This window comes from Bison bison, unplaced genomic scaffold (assembly GCF_000754665.1).
Source record: "Bison bison bison isolate TAMUID 2011002044 unplaced genomic scaffold, Bison_UMD1.0 scf7180017864258, whole genome shotgun sequence".
Classification (NCBI taxonomy): Eukaryota; Metazoa; Chordata; class Mammalia; order Artiodactyla; family Bovidae; genus Bison; species Bison bison.
In genome coordinates this window covers 2269704-2286627 of record NW_011494830.1, presented here as the reverse complement: position 1 = coordinate 2286627, position 16924 = coordinate 2269704, and the positions used below count along the sequence as shown (strand labels likewise).

Genomic DNA, 16924 nt, shown 5'->3' with positions numbered 1-16924 from the left:
GAGCACACTTCCTAGTTTGGAAACCCAAAGTGCAATTTATACTCACTGAGATCCTGTGCCAATTCTCTTTAAAAGTCCTGATACCACCTGGTGTAGAACTGAAGAGACTTTCCGATCTGAGGTGTGTATAGTTCTTTCTGCACCAGAAAGGATTTGTAAAGAGTTATGATCACATTTAACACGATGAAGAAATAATCCTAATTTTTCTTTGACTACAATCAACAATGTATTTTTAAATTTTAATGCTCCTGTTAATGCAGGGCTCCTGTTCTTTTAATAACAAACATTTCTCTGGCATTTCAGTTTCTTTTCCACTCAGTGCCATAAGACACTCTATCAGGGTTTCTGGTTTCTTCAGGGAATTAACCTACAAGAGCGTGTATTGCAAACAATAAAATAGCTGCTTTCCATTGAAAATAAAGTGGGGAGGGGGGAGGTGTTTTTCTGTCCCCATCACTACTCTCCACCACCGCACCATCATAACTTCTGGGTTTCCTGCACCTTCGGTGATGCAGCCGATCCCCAACCCCTTCCTCCCCAGTCCCGTGCTTCAGAGCTGTCTGCTGGGCCCCCGCGCGTGGTCCTGTCCTTCTTCAGCGCTCGCTTCCGACGGCACTAGGACCCAGGGAAGTCTCTGAGCGAGGTTCGCGGAAAGGCAGCCAGACTCCTCCTTATCTCCAGTGTCAAACTTGACATCAGCCTGCGAGCGGAGCATGGTAACTTCTCCAGCAATCAGAGCGCTCCCCCTCACATCAGTGGCATGCTTCATGGAGATATGCTCCTCTCACTGCCCTCTGCACCAGCAACATGGATTGTCACCTCTCCATCCTCCTCCTTCTCAGCTGCTCTGCTCTCAAGTGCTTCGGGGAACTGACTCTCCAACCTTCCAATGAAGGTAAGCCAGGTACCGCGACGCGCACAGCCCTGCCCCGAGGGGCTAACGCTTTTCCAGGCACGTTCTCACCGAAGCGTTTTCAGGTCACCGAGGTGCCTCTGAATAAAGCACTTTGCTCTCAGAGTAAACTAAAGGTGCTTTTATTTTCGGCTGTCTTCTAAAGCACTTTTAGAGATAATTTTGGATTGCCTAGATTTAAAATGTGTTTTGAATCTGATACCAATTCAAGCAATTACCTTGTTTGCCCGTTTTAAGCAGAAAGAGAAAAATCCTCCAGTTTTACAACCCAGTATGTTAATTGCCAAATAGCCATGGTACTATTTTATTTCCTAATTGTGACCATGTAGTAGTACTCTGAGAAGTTTAAAAGAATATTCTGCCCTCCTCTCTAGATTCTTTAGTATGTTTAAAGGTAATGACAGGTTGTTCCTACTTAGGATCATGGCATTTATGAATGGGCTAAAGGGAAATCGGAGTTTGTTGAAGCGCGGCTGTGTGTGCGTGTGTGTGTGTGTGTGTGTATTTATGTTGTAACTGCTATGTTGAAGTGATGTGTATCCCGCCAGGCGGTGGTTTGCTCTATGGTACAGGTTCTAATGAGCAGCATATGCCACATTAACATAAGTAATATTTGTAGGAATTACAATAAGGTTAGACTGGATTTTCTTTGTTTAAGGGCTTATGCGAATAGGAGATTATATTTAATGAATAGTGAAAATCTCCTGGGTAGGTGTAGTAAATAACTGAACAGCAAATTGAGGAAGAATGTTCATATGCAGCAAATGGTATTTCCTTAATGCTGGGTTATTTATTTTCCTAATGGGCATTCATTCCTTTTCAATGAATTAAAGTGCAAGCCTAATATTAAGGACAATAATGTTTACTACAAGATTGCATGCTTAATAGACACATTGCCTTTTCCCTGTATACTTTTTGTGATCTATTCCTAATGATTTGTGAATACGATTGCTAACTCTTAAGACAAACTTTTCTGAATAATTGATGGCTTTCAAGCAACACTTACAATTTCTATTTCCTTTTAATCATTTTGAATTTAGAACAATAACATTTAGTAATTTATTTTGCAATTCAGCAAAACTGAGCAATTGATGTGCAAATGCTACATTATATATTGTGTCACTCACTAAAAATATATTGGCAAGACAGTGCCACTGTATGTTGTATGTATCATTTTTAGAAAAAACAAGTAAAAACTCAAGAATATTTAGCAACTTTTTAATTAAATATGAAAACTGCCTCTCATATTTGGTGACCTACTTTCAGTGCTAATAATTTCTTTCTTTCCTTAGTGACTGCTTTTATCAACTTGGCAGATTTCATTAAATTTTTTGTCTTTTTTAATGGGGAAATTAAAAATTCTAACCTAGAAGGATCAAGAAGTTATCTTACCTTCAAGTCAATTTTTTTTTTTACAAATTAAATTAAAATGTTTATTTGAAACTAATGGGCAATTATTTTTTTATGAATGAAAGGCAAGGGTAGTTATTTGTATAATGAGTAATGTATCAGTAACTTCAAATTAGTGTTTATACTTTTTGTTCCTTTGAAAATATTAAAGTATTGATAATAGCTAGACAAACAGTAATATTATTCCCATATTGCTATGATAAAGTGTATTTCTCCAGATGGAATATTTATAAACTATTTAGATAATGGATTTTAGTGAATTAATAATGCACAGGGATATAGATGAGAGTCATTATTTTTTTGTGCAAAACACAACCTTTCAGTAAATTGCAAAAGGAAAAAAGGGCCATTTAAACTCATTGATATTTATATAAAATTCATGAGTATTAATTTAATGAAGCAAGAATTATCAAGTGCAAGTTGCTTTTAAGACACACTTTGTGTATATTTGGGTATATAGTGCATATTACTATACAGGCAGATACACATTAACAGTATGAATATAAAAAGGTTAATATATTCAGAAAACTGACATGATTACATTTAATTTGCTTGGGCAAAAGTTTATCTCTACATTGTTTATGGGATTATTCTTCACAGGTCATGTTCTATAGTAGTGTCTCTTTCTCTTCTGAGGTCATGAAGGAAAGGTTTGAAATAAAATTTAAAATGAATGATTTAACTTGGATAATATTTGAGTAAGATTTTAAATGTGGATATTGAATACCAATAGCTTGGGACTTAGTTGTAGATTTGAACAACATGAAAAGTGAAAAATCCAAGTATGCTCTAAGATTTTTTATGTAATTTTCTAACAATGTCATTTGAATAAAAAGCAATGCTTCTGAAAATTTATATGTTGGGTAGAAGGAGTAATGATAGAATGAATCTCATTAGTACAGCTTTCTGATATTAATGTTGAAAACTGAAATACAAAATACTAGGTTGCATTTAAAATACTATGCTCAAATTATATTTCCATACTACAGAAAATTTACCAGTAAAATTTACTGGAATTTATTCTGCAATCTGTTATGAAGTTAGTCATGATAGAACTCTAAGTGAACAAGATCCAAGCCATTGAGTTAATTGCTAGGAAATATGCCACTGTGTGACTTTTTTTTAAGACTTGAGATTTGATAACCAAATATCAATTGTGAAATGCCATTAGTCCATGATAAGAGGAAAAAAGCTTAGAAAAAAGCTTAATATGAGCTTTCCTTTTTTAAATCCAGTTACAGATAACTTTCTAATATGCTATCAAGAAGATGATTCCAGATGATACTTTCTATGACTGGTCTCCTCGATAATTATTTATAATTTTGATGATCACTTAAATCAAGAACTGACCTCTGTGCTTACACAGACACTTTACAAAAGCTGCATGGAACTTTATTAAAATCTTTTCAGATCTGTTTACATAACACACCAAGAAAAGACTTCCAATGGGAAAACTACTACTTTTCATGACAAAACAGGATTGTTATACTTAGCGTTGTTAAAAAGTTTATATATTTGCTCCTTGTTCCTATCAGATGGATGGTGATAATGATAAATAAAAATAACTTTATGAAAAGGCTAAAGCTTGATATAAAGAATTGACTATTACTAGTTCAATATCATTTAGCAATGGAAAAAGTAATTTCTTTACACACTTTTCTATATTTGAAGGCGTCTGAGGCTTAATTCACTGCTTATTCTTTAGTACATAATACACTTTTCAGTACGTAACACATTTTACTATCTAACAGTGTTTATAAGTTAATTACCTTTCACCTATAGAGCTCTTTACATTGAAAATCAGTTTTCAAAATAAAAGTCAATAAAATTCAATCTGCATATTTATATACTACTTATTTGGGGAGACTTTTATTGGAGTGTTGGGATACTGTTTGTATGAAATGTATTTCACTGGACATAAGTCATCTAACTATTGAAGATACCATGTGATTGTTTAAAGCTTAAAAGTAAAACTTAGAGATGAACACTGTATGTTTCCCTTTGAATATTAGGCAAATAATGGAGACAATATACATTTAAATAATAGATTTTTCCCTTTTTAAAAATTAGTATGAACTGGCATCATTTTCATGTATAAACACTTATCCTCAAATAATAATACACCGACTGAAATATTTATAGAAAACTAAGCTATCATATCATTTTTATAGTTTTAAGAAGAGGGCTTACATTTGCTTTTAATGGCATTTTATCATTCTAGACTAAATAATTGAATGCATTATACATTTTTGTAACTTAATAGCTTACCTAATAGCTTGCCCCTACCTCCCCCTAACAGTTATAACTGTGCTATTTGCCTGGAGGTAGGAGAAACCTTAATTTCACTATTTTATAACCCACAACAGTTAACACTTGACCTAGGTCATTAACAGGATTATCAGCAAATTTGTTTAAGCTTTTACTGACAACCTGAATTGCTACGATAATATTTTGATTGTGCCGAAAGAAACTTCTTGTAACCTCTCAAAATCTATCATGAAATTAATTCATTCTGAATCTATATCTTCCTAAAGACTAATATTGATAATAATAATTCAAGTGGGGAAATGTCCACTTTGATGCTCCATTCTCCTCACCCTTATATATCACACCATTCTTGCCCTTGTCATAAACAAGCAATTAAAAACTCTTAAATAGTAAATGTCCTGGCAATAACAATAGACTTACAGTTACAAACCAGCTTCATTGTAACTATCAATAGTTTCGATTTTATACTTTTTATTGATGATCTAGTTAATATCATTTTTCTGCCCATTTCAAGATATAAAGTCAATTGAATACGTTTATAACTCAAAAGCAACTAGACCCATAAAATGGAAACTACAAATAATAAAACACCATTACCCCATGTAAGATTATGGTGGCATTTTATATCAAGTTACCTTTCCCATGCAATGCTAGTAACTGGAAGCTACAATGAAAAGAACTTAAAATTAACATAAACATTTTAAACAAAATGTTGTGCACAATCAGAACATAAATGTATTTTTTACACTGTGTAGTCAGTTCAGAGAGTTTCATGTGAAGACTTTTATTGCTTAAGTTTAATTTTGGTTTACTTTTTGCTTGTATAAACAATTCAGTAGTTTCACCTTGACTTGTAAAAAACTTATTGTCCTTAAAGATTTAATAAGATTCTTTATTATGTCCATATATTATCCGTATTTTAATATTCAAATTTTGGTATGTTCTTTAAGAGTCTGTCACTTTTGATAGTTTCTCAAAATAACTCTCTTCATGAAGATCCCTAAATGTTAAAATTGTTTCTGAAACTCTGGAATTTTTCTGAAATAAAATATATGTAATTTTTAAATATCAAATAATCAGTTACATATGCAAAGGATTTTTAAAGGCAAAACATATTTCCACAGTATATTTGATTTACTAACTTCAACGCAAATGGAAACAGCAAGAACTGTTCTTGAGAGTTACATTTTCCAAGTCATAAAATCTTCAAGAAAATATTAATAAAACTTTCCACAAATCATCAAAACTCGATAAGTTCTTACAGACATTTACTTACTGAGAAATCTATGATGTGGGTTACCTTTAATTTTAGTCATTTTCCAATAATTTTGTTTGGCATAAATACTAGATGGAAGGCGAATATGTATTTCTTGGAAGAACACTAAGTTTTACAAATCATTTTCTGTCAAGATCCTCAATTTTACTTTTTAATCAACATTTGTCTTTAAAATTTTTAATAAACCTTATTCTTTTAATTCCTGTTTGATAAAAGATTTAGAAAAACAGATGCAGGTGTCCCCTTTTTTATTCTGTTTTCAGAGATCTGGATTTTATCACCAGGGAGGGTCAGAGCAGGGCTTTTACCAAGTGCACAAGTAGCTTTCCACAGATTTTTCAAATAAAGGGATGACTGGTGGTGTAAAACATTCATTTTATTATTCATCCAAGTATACTGAAAACCAGAGTACAGAATTTATTTCTAAGAAATTTGAAGACTTTAATTTTTCTGCAATGACTTTAGAAATAAAAGCATTGTTGGACATTTATAAAATGCAAAGTGTTCCAAGCCACAAATCAATCTAGGCAGACACTTCTGCGAATCAGGGTGTGGGCCCATGTACACACTGGGATTTCATTCTCTGGGTCTGTTACCAGCTCCCTAGAATCAGGTAGTTCTTGGAATCTGGCAGAAGCTTTTCTCCTGGAAAACTCAAGTCTGAAAGTCAACAAGTTTTAGTTTGCCTCCTACCAGCTTTATGTGAAAAAAAAAAAAAAAAGTGGATTACAAAGAGAAAAAAAGCCTTTGCAAGAGGAAAAGAAAATAAAAAGTCGATTAAAAAGATGGAGAGGTAGAGAAATGCAAAGATTCTAAAACCAGTAATACATTTTTTGCCTAAAGGAAAAATATCGCCTGAAGCATCTGGCTAATCGGTTTTTAAATTAAATCTCTAAAAATCTGCACATACACAAAAAAGGGTGTGTGTTTGGGGCAGGGTGGGGGTGAGGGGAGTTGGGTGCATTTGTTTCTCCTCTCAAGTTTACAGATTTTTGATTTTTCCCCTGAAGAAAATATTTTATCTAGGAAAGTTTTGAAAGTGTAAGCCAAACCCTCCTTTGGAAGTCTGGGCACATACATGTGGAGGATGGATGGAATCAAAACCAGTTCAGTAAATAAAGCCTCCAGCGTGGAGTGATGTTATTAAACTGGAAGCCCTGAGTGGGGAACCCCCTCCCTCCTTTCATTTTCTAAACCATGTCCTGCTGTTCCAGTCAAAGCAGAGGGTGAAAATCCACATAATCCAAACCAACATGATGAAGTCAGAATAATAGGCAAGGAAAGGGGGGGGAAACAAGTAGCAGCACTGTACAAACAAACTGTGGCGAATAACCTTAGCCATGAACTGGGGTGGCCAGAGGAGGAATGAAGGCGCTTCTTTTCCTTCGCATTACACCTCCCACATTTGCAAATGCAGTACTGATTAAATTTCCAGGTATGCCCTGAGAAATTTTAGCACGAAACTGAGCTTTACTGGGAGGGACAGAGGTGTGGTGACAGAGAGAGAGATGAACAGAGGCCCTCGAGGCCACCACACCCACCACTATGGCATCTTAACCTCAAATTATGCTCCGCCGCCGGGGCCAGGCTCTTCGGTGCGGCGGGAAAACGGAATCTCCCAACAATTCCCTACTTTTCACACCGCATCGGATTCAAGATCGGATCTGAAAATCCCAACTCCGGGGCCACGTCCCCCAGTTCAGCTCTCGGGGTTCGGTGGGTTCTTTGTGCCCGAGCCATCTCCGCGCCAGGCGGCCAAAGCGCGCGGCCCGAGCGCTTCGAGCAGGCGCGCCCCCCGGGGGGCGGTGAACAGCGGGTACGCGCGGAGCCCCCGCGGGGGCCGGCTTCTCCCAGCCGGCGGGCGCAGGGCGCCGGGCGCTCGCGGCCGGGGCGGAGACTGGAGCCGGGCGAGCGCGAGGGCGCCAAGTTCCGCGGAAACCAGCGCCGGGCGGAGGCGGGGCGGACGAGAGGCAAACGTGCGCCCTCTGCCTGCGGCCGCGGGGCTGCCACGGCTCGGAGAGGCGGCGCCCATCTCACCACCTGGACTCCCCTCACCTGGGGAGCGCGGTAGCTCCCGGGACGGGCCGGGCAAGTCCTGAGTTTAACCACAGACTTTGACCCGAAGTCTCTGTCGCCCCCCTACCCTCAACCCTCTTCCCCCGAGCGTTGTCAACCTTTTTCCACGTGGCGCGGTCCCCCTCCTAAGTTCCCCGCCTGCCAAGTGACAGGTGCAGGAGGAAGACTCAGTTCTCCAGGGTTCTCAGCGCTCCCTAAGGAGTTGGGAGACCAGGCCCGTTCTCTTGGGACGAGCCTGGGACGTCCACTGTCGTGCTTGCTGCTCTCTTTCCCGACCACTTCGCTATTTGTTGAATATTTTAAAAGACCTGTCCTTTAGTCTCTGGATGATAATGAACCTTCCCCCCCACCTCCGCCCCCAGTTTTCTTTAAAACAACCTATTAATGCCAACTGTTAAGGGCCCTCAGCGCTAAGGGGTATGTTCACAGACCCCCATCCCCACCCTCGTGCACAATCAAAAGTTATCTGTTTTCCCCTATGCCCGCCCCCCGCCCCCCGTTTGATTGACACTGTTTAAAAATTATAACAGGATTTCCCACTCTTCTGATTTTGGGAGTAAGCCCGGAAAGGGCCAGAAAGGGTTTCTGGGAGCAGTGTTACCGAGGTAGGTTAGTAGTGGGGATGATGCTAAAGTTTGTGTGGTCTTCAGAACTTTAGTGTTTTTCATAAAAGAATTGTTGAAAATCCAGGGCATACCCAAACTAAATAATGGCCTCAGTGTAATGCCCACTAATCAGAAAACACACAGAGTTCCACTGGTTGGAAAGATTTTTTCCTTACATTATCATTCAGTACTTACTGAACCTCATTTAATCTTAAAGCACCTGAAAGAAAGCATTGTGACGTCTCCCATTTTACAACTGAGAAAACTAAATAAACTCATCAAGCCCTCTCCTGTCTGTCTTCTGATTTTAACCTTATATTTTTCTCCTGTACACAAATGCCTGTAAATTAAGGAGGTATCCTTCTATTCAGGAAAAGCTGTAGTTTCTCAATCTTAACCCTACTGAGGATACTAATTTGTCTTGGGACTTGCAGGGAAAACTTAGAAATACTCAGAGTATTGGAGTGAAAATTTAGACTTCAAAGTACTTCTTAAATAAGTACTTTCAGGAAAGTACTTCAAAGAATACTTTGAATCTGCTGTGTTTACCCTCATAAATTATGATCATCTGGAAGAGTTAGGGACTCACTAGGAAAATAAAGAAAATTTGATGTGGACCCGGGAATAGGAGATGTGATGTGATCTGTGATGTGTTTTATTCACACATTCATCCTCTGTCTTCCTTTCCTGACTCTCAAACTCTGCTTACCTTGGAAAGATTCTTCTCAAGAATTCCATACACAGAGAGTGTGAGGCAATTGTCACTATAACTTGGACGTGATTTTTTTTTTTTAATTTTATAAAAATGAAGCATGGATTGACTACTGGAATTGTCATAAAGGTCAGTAATGGGTGGAAGTGGAACTTGGCCTAAAAAGTAGACTTCAATTTCTGTGGAAACTTTCCTGTATATAAAAGATAATTTATAAATTACTTAAGATGAGAAAGTAAATTATAAAGATTTATCTCCTCTTTTTTAAAAACACTTGTACTGTATTTAAGTGGAGACATTGAGAAAAGGTAGCTAAACAAGAGTTTTGAAAGGTAGCAAATTAAATTGGGGGCAATTATATTTTTCATGTAGGTATTTCAACACATATGTTTTGCATTAATTGCTGCAATAAATTCTGTTAACCTGGCAAAGAGCAAAAATAGCATATTGATGACATCAGTCTTTCACATCAGAAAGCTGCTTTCAGTATCTTGCTTTCTTCACTGTAATGTGAAATAAAAATTTTTCAAACCTGTTACCCTTTAGGTTCCCAGTGAGTTTTCTAACCACTCAAGCTATTGGCACATTTTCCGTGAGCAAAGGCTTAACAGCAAACTTTTGTTTTCTCACTTCTGAAGGATTAGAATCAACAACTACTTTCCCTGCTATTTAATGTTATAGTTCACATATGATTTTGGAGAGCTCTCTCAAATCAAGAAAATGTAAATGTGACTTCAAAGTCTCCAAACTGAGTTGCCTCTCATTTTAAGACAAAAATTCTTGACAGATTATGTAATGTGGACTGAAGCAAAGGGAGAAGCCTGGGTTAATTTTATTGCTGATAAGTCTAATCAATATCAAAATGGTTACATCTTGAATTTTCTATATAGTCATTAAGGGGAGGTTAATTTATTGTCTTTTAAATAATAGTTAAAGATAGATCAATAAACATATTTTGTAAAAAAAAAAAAAAAATAATACCCATTCCCCATCCCCTACCCCTTCCTTGATGAAAAACGAGACTTTAAAGTTTACTTTTTGCCAGTGATAAAGATAGTTGGTTTCTAATCAATATGAAATTTTGATATTTTCCACTTCAGGATGAGTAAGAGAAACAGAGAACAGCTTGTTAGTAGTTAACATATACTTCATTCCCCTATTTTCAAATGTAATTTAGCAATGAATAAAATTCTATAGATCTTAGACAGATACATTTTTTAATTTTATATGGTAGTAGTCTTCACACTGAGAAGTTAGGCTGGGAAGCTGATTTGCAATCATTTCCTTGTAGATTGAATAATCCTCTGGTTAACAGAACAACACTCTGAGGAAGTCTGTGAGCAGCCCTGTGTGAGTGTGGGCATGTATGTGACCAGCAGTATTGTCTTCTTACAAAACTGAACCATTTCCACACTGTGCACAAAATTTTAGGGATGAATATTTACCTTTTGAAATGAAAATGAAGTAAAATTAAGTTTTCCTGAATTACAGATTGGTGATGAGAAAAAAATAAAAGCAATCATTTGTTTATTTGTCACTGTCTAATCTTGTTAATTTTCCCCAGCTGGACCCTTGATCACTGATAATATTCAAAAATGACATAAAGCTACAGTTATATCCAAATTTTTATTTTCCCCTTCAATATGCCAAAGCTTGTTATGGTATGTTTCATATTTTGACAGAATGAAAAGAACTGGCATCATCACAGGAACTATAAATAGAAGTTAAATAGGGTTGTTATTCTTTTATTAAATATATAAACTCCATCAAATATTATAGCCAGTGCCAAATCTTGAAAATATTTTTAAAGAGGCAGAATAAAAGAGAATAATATTTTTCTCTTGGCTTAGTTTTACTATCTAGTTTACCACAAATAAGTTAACACTCATTTACATTAAATCAAGAAAGATAAACTCAGAGATTTTATTATGATGTTCTTGACATTTCTGATGTGAAATTATAATGATTTGATAGTCCTTTTTATTTAAAAAAAAGATTTCCAAGTGTAATTGTATATATATTTCATCCAACTGAACAAGATGGATTAATCTATGCTTACAATGATGATTTATATATTTTTTATGCACAACTGCTTTTTTTCCTTAAACATTTATACAGTTAAGAAGGACAATTTTTCTTACTTCTGCTTATAAGTGATGTCCAAAATAATTCTAAATGTTTTAATATCTTTTAACAATATATACACGATTAAAGAAGAAAAAATCTAAAAATATATTAAATTAGTATCCCTTTATATTTTCCTTTCCAAAGGTGATCCTTTGGAAACTAAGGTTTATAACCCTGGCCCTGGTGAAAACATTAGAACTCTACATTTAAATTCAAAGGCATACATTCAAAAACCATTAAAATTAAGAAAAAATTAAGGAAAAAAATAACTCATCTTTCATACCAAAATAGTTTGTTTTTTGCATTCATTTATTTACCAAGTAGTGAATACCTGATGTTTAGTTACTGGATTTTGGAAAAGAAGGTTATCAGTAGTGGCATACTGAATGGCCTTGAAAGATAACGATTTAGTTGGGACAAATGACTACAAAATGAATACTTACATAAAAACTTATAACATAGGTATAAAAGTTGTTAAAATGCAATATGAATCTTTAAACTAGCTGCCTAAAACAGAGTCCTGGAAGTAAAAGGGAAGAGGTTTTTTTGTTTGTTTTTTAAATTAAGTTAAAAATAACAACAATAAGTTAATAAAAACAAAGGGAGTAGATTACATGACTTGCCTCATTTCATGTTTTAGGGATGACTATAACCCAGATTTTACTTTTTTTACCATATAGAGGTAGAAAACTTTAAAAATAATTTGCATGAATGCATACTAAATACATATACAAGTAAAAAGCACTTTTGAAAGAACTGAACATTCAGAAATAGCTATTTCAGTAAGCACATATCTAAGCTCAATGTAAATTCTGTGTGAACACATCCATATACGTACGTGTGTGTATTGGAAAGGCATATGATTGAATATGAAAAAGGCCAAAGCTTCTATTGGCTCTATTCATATTATGACTACACTACCAAGAAAAAGCACACCAAGGTTTGTCTGAGTGCTACATTCTCCTGCAGTGATGAATGAAGTTTCCTGACCATCTCTAGCACAATGACCTAATCATGCTAGTTTCCTGACCTGATCTTTGATGCTTTCCATTGACACTGTGCTCCTAATATGGAAAATAAAGGCCTAGAGTTTTGAATTAAAGTGATAGGCATGTGGCACTTCACTGGATCCTTTGTGGGCTCTTATAGACACACATGTTTATACCTTGAAGAGGTGTGTGTGTCTGTGTATGTATGTGTATGTATGTCTATTCAACAGTCATGATGTAGGATAACAAGTTGAGATTTAGTAATCCTATAGAATATGATGTCAAAGTTATATCCTGATTTTTTTCCAGAAATTAAACAATTTATTCTGGATTGGGCTTCTTTTAAAATTAATTTCGTTTTTCAATTGAAATTTCATTTCATCACAATACTTTCTGTTCCTTATGTTAAAATTTGAACCCTTATATTCAAGGGACTTCCAGACACATTTTTATGTTGAAAATAACTACTATATTATAATTGTTTTACAGGCCATTTGCTTATTATATTATATTTTCATAGCCTTTATTCAAACCCTGACTAAACAGAGCTTACATTTACTAATCAAAGTTTAGTAGTCAAGCAATATAATAAGAAAATGTGTACCAAGACAGGCTGGATTTCTGGTGTGATGGCAAATATATGTGCTAAAGTTTGAGCACAGATTTGCCCTAATGATTTTATATAATTTCAAATTGATGTATTTTAACTTTTTAATCTGTTTAAAAAAATCCTTCAAATTAGAAATAAACAAGTTTTTCTGTTAGTGCTGGAACATTTTAAAAAACTAAAATGTGTTGCAAAAGTACAATGTTTACATAACCATTAATGTTCTACTTTTAGTATCTTACATTTTAGGAAACACATTTCACTTGTCTAAATGATTCATAATATAGGTTGACAATGCACAGAAACAAAGAGACCTGTGATTCTAGGGACTGCTGTCAAAGCTGAGGCTGTTAATGTAGCAATACTTCACTGATGGTAGAACATCCCCACTCATTTATGTGAGAGAATTATTTTGTTATAAGAACACATTCCCAAGGGATATTTTAATAGCTGTTTTCTCCATAAAAGTATTGGAATCAGAGTGACCTTTAGACTTTTAAGATTAATAATTAAAAAAAAAAGAAAATTCTAACACTTTAAAAACAGCATAGAGTTAACATTTACTAATGTATCTGAGTTTCAAATGGAATTTTGGTCCATATTTCTGTTATTTCCTTGAGCTGGTCTAGTTATGAGAACACAAGACATCTTACCATGAGACTGTGTTTTCATTCCAACAAACTCTTCCTGCTGTCGGCGAAGACTGAGATGTGGCAGCTAATTTGTTTCTTCTTTAATTGGGGCCTGCCTGTATAGAAGTTAATCCAAAATTATTGTTTAAGAAGAAAAACTAATAAGAAAAGTTGATAGTATATCACCTTGTCCATAAATCTGCTTATATCCCATAAATGAGTCATTAAGATACTATGTCACAAATAGGTTTTTCACAGAAATGTCTACCACTACAGAATTTTTTTAAAAATTATACATTACTATTTTAGTTGGTTGTTTAATAGAGAAGCCTATCCATTCTCTGGCGGGTCTTCCCGACCCAGGAAATAAACCAGCATCTTCTGCATTCCAGGCAGATTCTTTACTAACTGAGCTATCAGTACAGTTCAGTTCAGTTGCTCAGTCGTGTCTGACTCTTTGCGACCCCATGAATCGCAGCACGCCAGGCCTCCCTGTCCATCACCATTTCCCTGAGTCTACCCAAACTCATGTCCATCGAGTCGGTGATGCCATCCAGCCATCTCATCCTCTGTCGTCCCCTTCTCCTCCTGCCCCCAATCCCTCCCAGCATCAGGGTCTTTTCCAATGAGTCAACTTTTCTCATGAGGTGGCCAAAGTACTAGAGTTTCAGCTTCAACATCAGTCCTTCCAATGAACACCCAGGTCTGATCTCCTTTAGGATGGACAGGTTGGATTTTCTTGCAGTCCAAGGGACTCTCAAGAGTCTTCTCCAACACTATAGTTCAAAAGCATCAGTTCTTCGGCACTCAGTTTTCGTCACCATCCAACTCTCACATCCATACATGACTACTGGAAAAGACGTAGCCTTGGCTAGAGGGACCTTTGTTGGCCAAGTAATGTCTCTGCTTTTGAATATGCTATCTAGGTTGGTCATAACTTTCCTTCCAAGGAGTAAGCGTCTTTTAATTTCATGGCTGCAATCACCATCTGCAGTGATTTTGGAGCCCCAAAAAATAAAGCCTGCCACTGTTTCTACTCTTTTTCCCACCTATTTCCCATGAAGTGATGGGACCAGATGCCATAATCTTCATTTTCTGAATGTTGAGCTTTAAGCCAGCTTTTTCACTCTCCTCCTTCACATTCATCAAGAGGCTTTTTAGTTCCTCTTCACTTTCTGTCATAAGGGTGGTGTCATCTGCATATCTGAGGTTACTGATATTTCTCCTGGCAATCTTGATTCCAGCTTGCGCTTCTTCCAGCCCAGCGTTTCTCATGATGTACTCTGCATATAAGTTAAATAAGCAGGGTGACAATATACAGCCTTGAAGTACTCCTTTTCCTATTTGGAACCAGTCTGTTTTTCCATGTCCAGTTCTAACTGTTGCTTCCTGACCTGCATGCAGGTTTCTCAACAGACAGGTCAGATGATCTGGTATTTCCATCTCTTTCAGAATTTTCCACTGTTTACTGTGATCTACACAGACAAAGGCTTTGGCATAGTCAATAAAACAGAAATAGATGTTTTTCTGGAACTCTCTTGCTTTTTCGATGATCCAGCGGATGTTGGCAACTTGATCTCTGGTTCCTCTGCCTTTTCTAAGACCAGTTTGAACATCTGGAAGTTCACGGTTCACATATTGCTGAAGCCTGGCTTGGAGAATTTTGAGCATTACTTTACTAGCATGTGAGATGAGTGCAGTTGTGCGGTAGTTCGAGCATTCTTTGGCATTGCCTTTCTTTGGGATTGGAATGAAAATGGACCTTTTCTGTTTTCCGAGCTATCAGGGAAACCCTAATAGAGAAATTACCATAAATTAATACTTCTATGACCCAAAATGCCTGTAAAATTTAAGATTATAGAAAGTTTTATCTGCACACAATAGATTATAGTTGACTTCATTTACATTTTAAAAACATTTTTATAATTTTTGGCCTGTGAGATGGAATACTAATGATCTATTACAAAGATGTTTTCATTATATTTGAAAGTGAACCTGAAAGTAGCTCAGTTGTATCCGACTCTCTTGGGACCCCATGGCCGATACAGTCCATGGAATTCTCCAGGCCAGAATACTGGAGTTTGTAGCCTTTCCTTTCTCCAGCAAATCTTCCCAACCCAGGAATCGAACCAGGGTCTCCTGTATTGCAGGTGGATTCTTTACCAACTGAGCTATCAGGGAAGCCCTTTCATTATGTTTCAGTTCAGTTGCTCAGTCATGTCCGACTCTTTGCGAACCCATGAATTGCAGCATGCCAGGTCTCCCTGTCCATCACCAACTCCCAGAGTTCACTCAAACTCATGTCCATCGAGCCGGTGATGCCATCCAGCCATCTCATCCTCTGTTGTCCCCTTCTCCTCCTGCCCCCAATCCCTCCCAGCATCAGAGTCTTTTCCTATTAATAAGTCAACTCTTCACATGAGGTGGCCAAAGTATTGGAGTTTCAGCTATAGCATCATTCCTTCCAAAGAACACCCAGGACTGATCTCCTTTAGAATGGATTGGTTGGATCTCTTTGCAGTCCAAGGGACTCTCAAGAGTCTTCTTCAACTGCTACTGCTAAGTCACTTCAGTCGTGTCCGACTCTGTGCGACCCCATAGATGAAAGCCCACCAGGCTCCTCCATCCCTGGGAGTCTCCAGGCAAGAACACTGGAGTGGGTTGCCATTTCCTTCTCCAATGCATGAGAGTGAAAAGTGAAAGGGAAGTCGCTCAGTCGTGTCCAACTCTTAGTGACCCAATGGACTGCAGCCTACCAGGCTCCTCCATGGTAGGATGGAGGAAATACCTCCATCCATAGTATTTTCCAGGCAAGAGTACTGGAGTGGGATGCCATTGCCTTCTCCATCTTCTTCAACAGTACAATTCAAAAGCATCAATTCTTCAGCGTTCAGCTTTTTTCAGTCCAACTCTCACATCATACATGACCACTGGAAAATCCATAGCCTTGACTAGACGGACCTTTGTTGGCAAAGTAATGTCTCTGCTGTTTAATATGCTATCCTATGTTTAGGTAGAAATAAATATAAACAGGAAGTCCACCAGAACTGTTAAGTAAGAATAGTTAATCCTAGTGGATAGAAGTTATGTTGAAATATCAATAGATAAGTTTATTAATAAAACTGACCTTTAAATTTCTTCTCAATGGCATACCCAAATATGAACAGTAAAAATGAAAAGCTGAGCTTTGGTAGACTCCTGTCAGAAAATACATCCTGATTTCTTGATTCCATGTTATGATTGACCAGAGTAATATAGAGAGAATTACAACACTGAGCTCAAAATTTATTACTTCCTTTATCATTTACT

General features: G+C 36.7%; 1 protein-coding gene across 2 annotated transcripts in view; it reads left to right on the top strand.

The window, feature by feature from the left end:
* The first annotated feature begins 696 nt into the window (after positions 1 to 696).
* Positions 697 to 16924, top strand: part of EPHA3 (EPH receptor A3) — a 412939-nt gene continuing 396711 nt past the window's right edge. For both annotated transcript variants that reach the window (XM_010847913.1, XM_010847912.1), the window contains exon 1: positions 697 to 895. In XM_010847913.1, coding sequence (XP_010846215.1) covers positions 808 to 895 — 88 coding nt within the window. In that variant the 5' untranslated portion in view covers positions 697 to 807. The remainder of the gene's footprint in view (positions 896 to 16924) is intronic.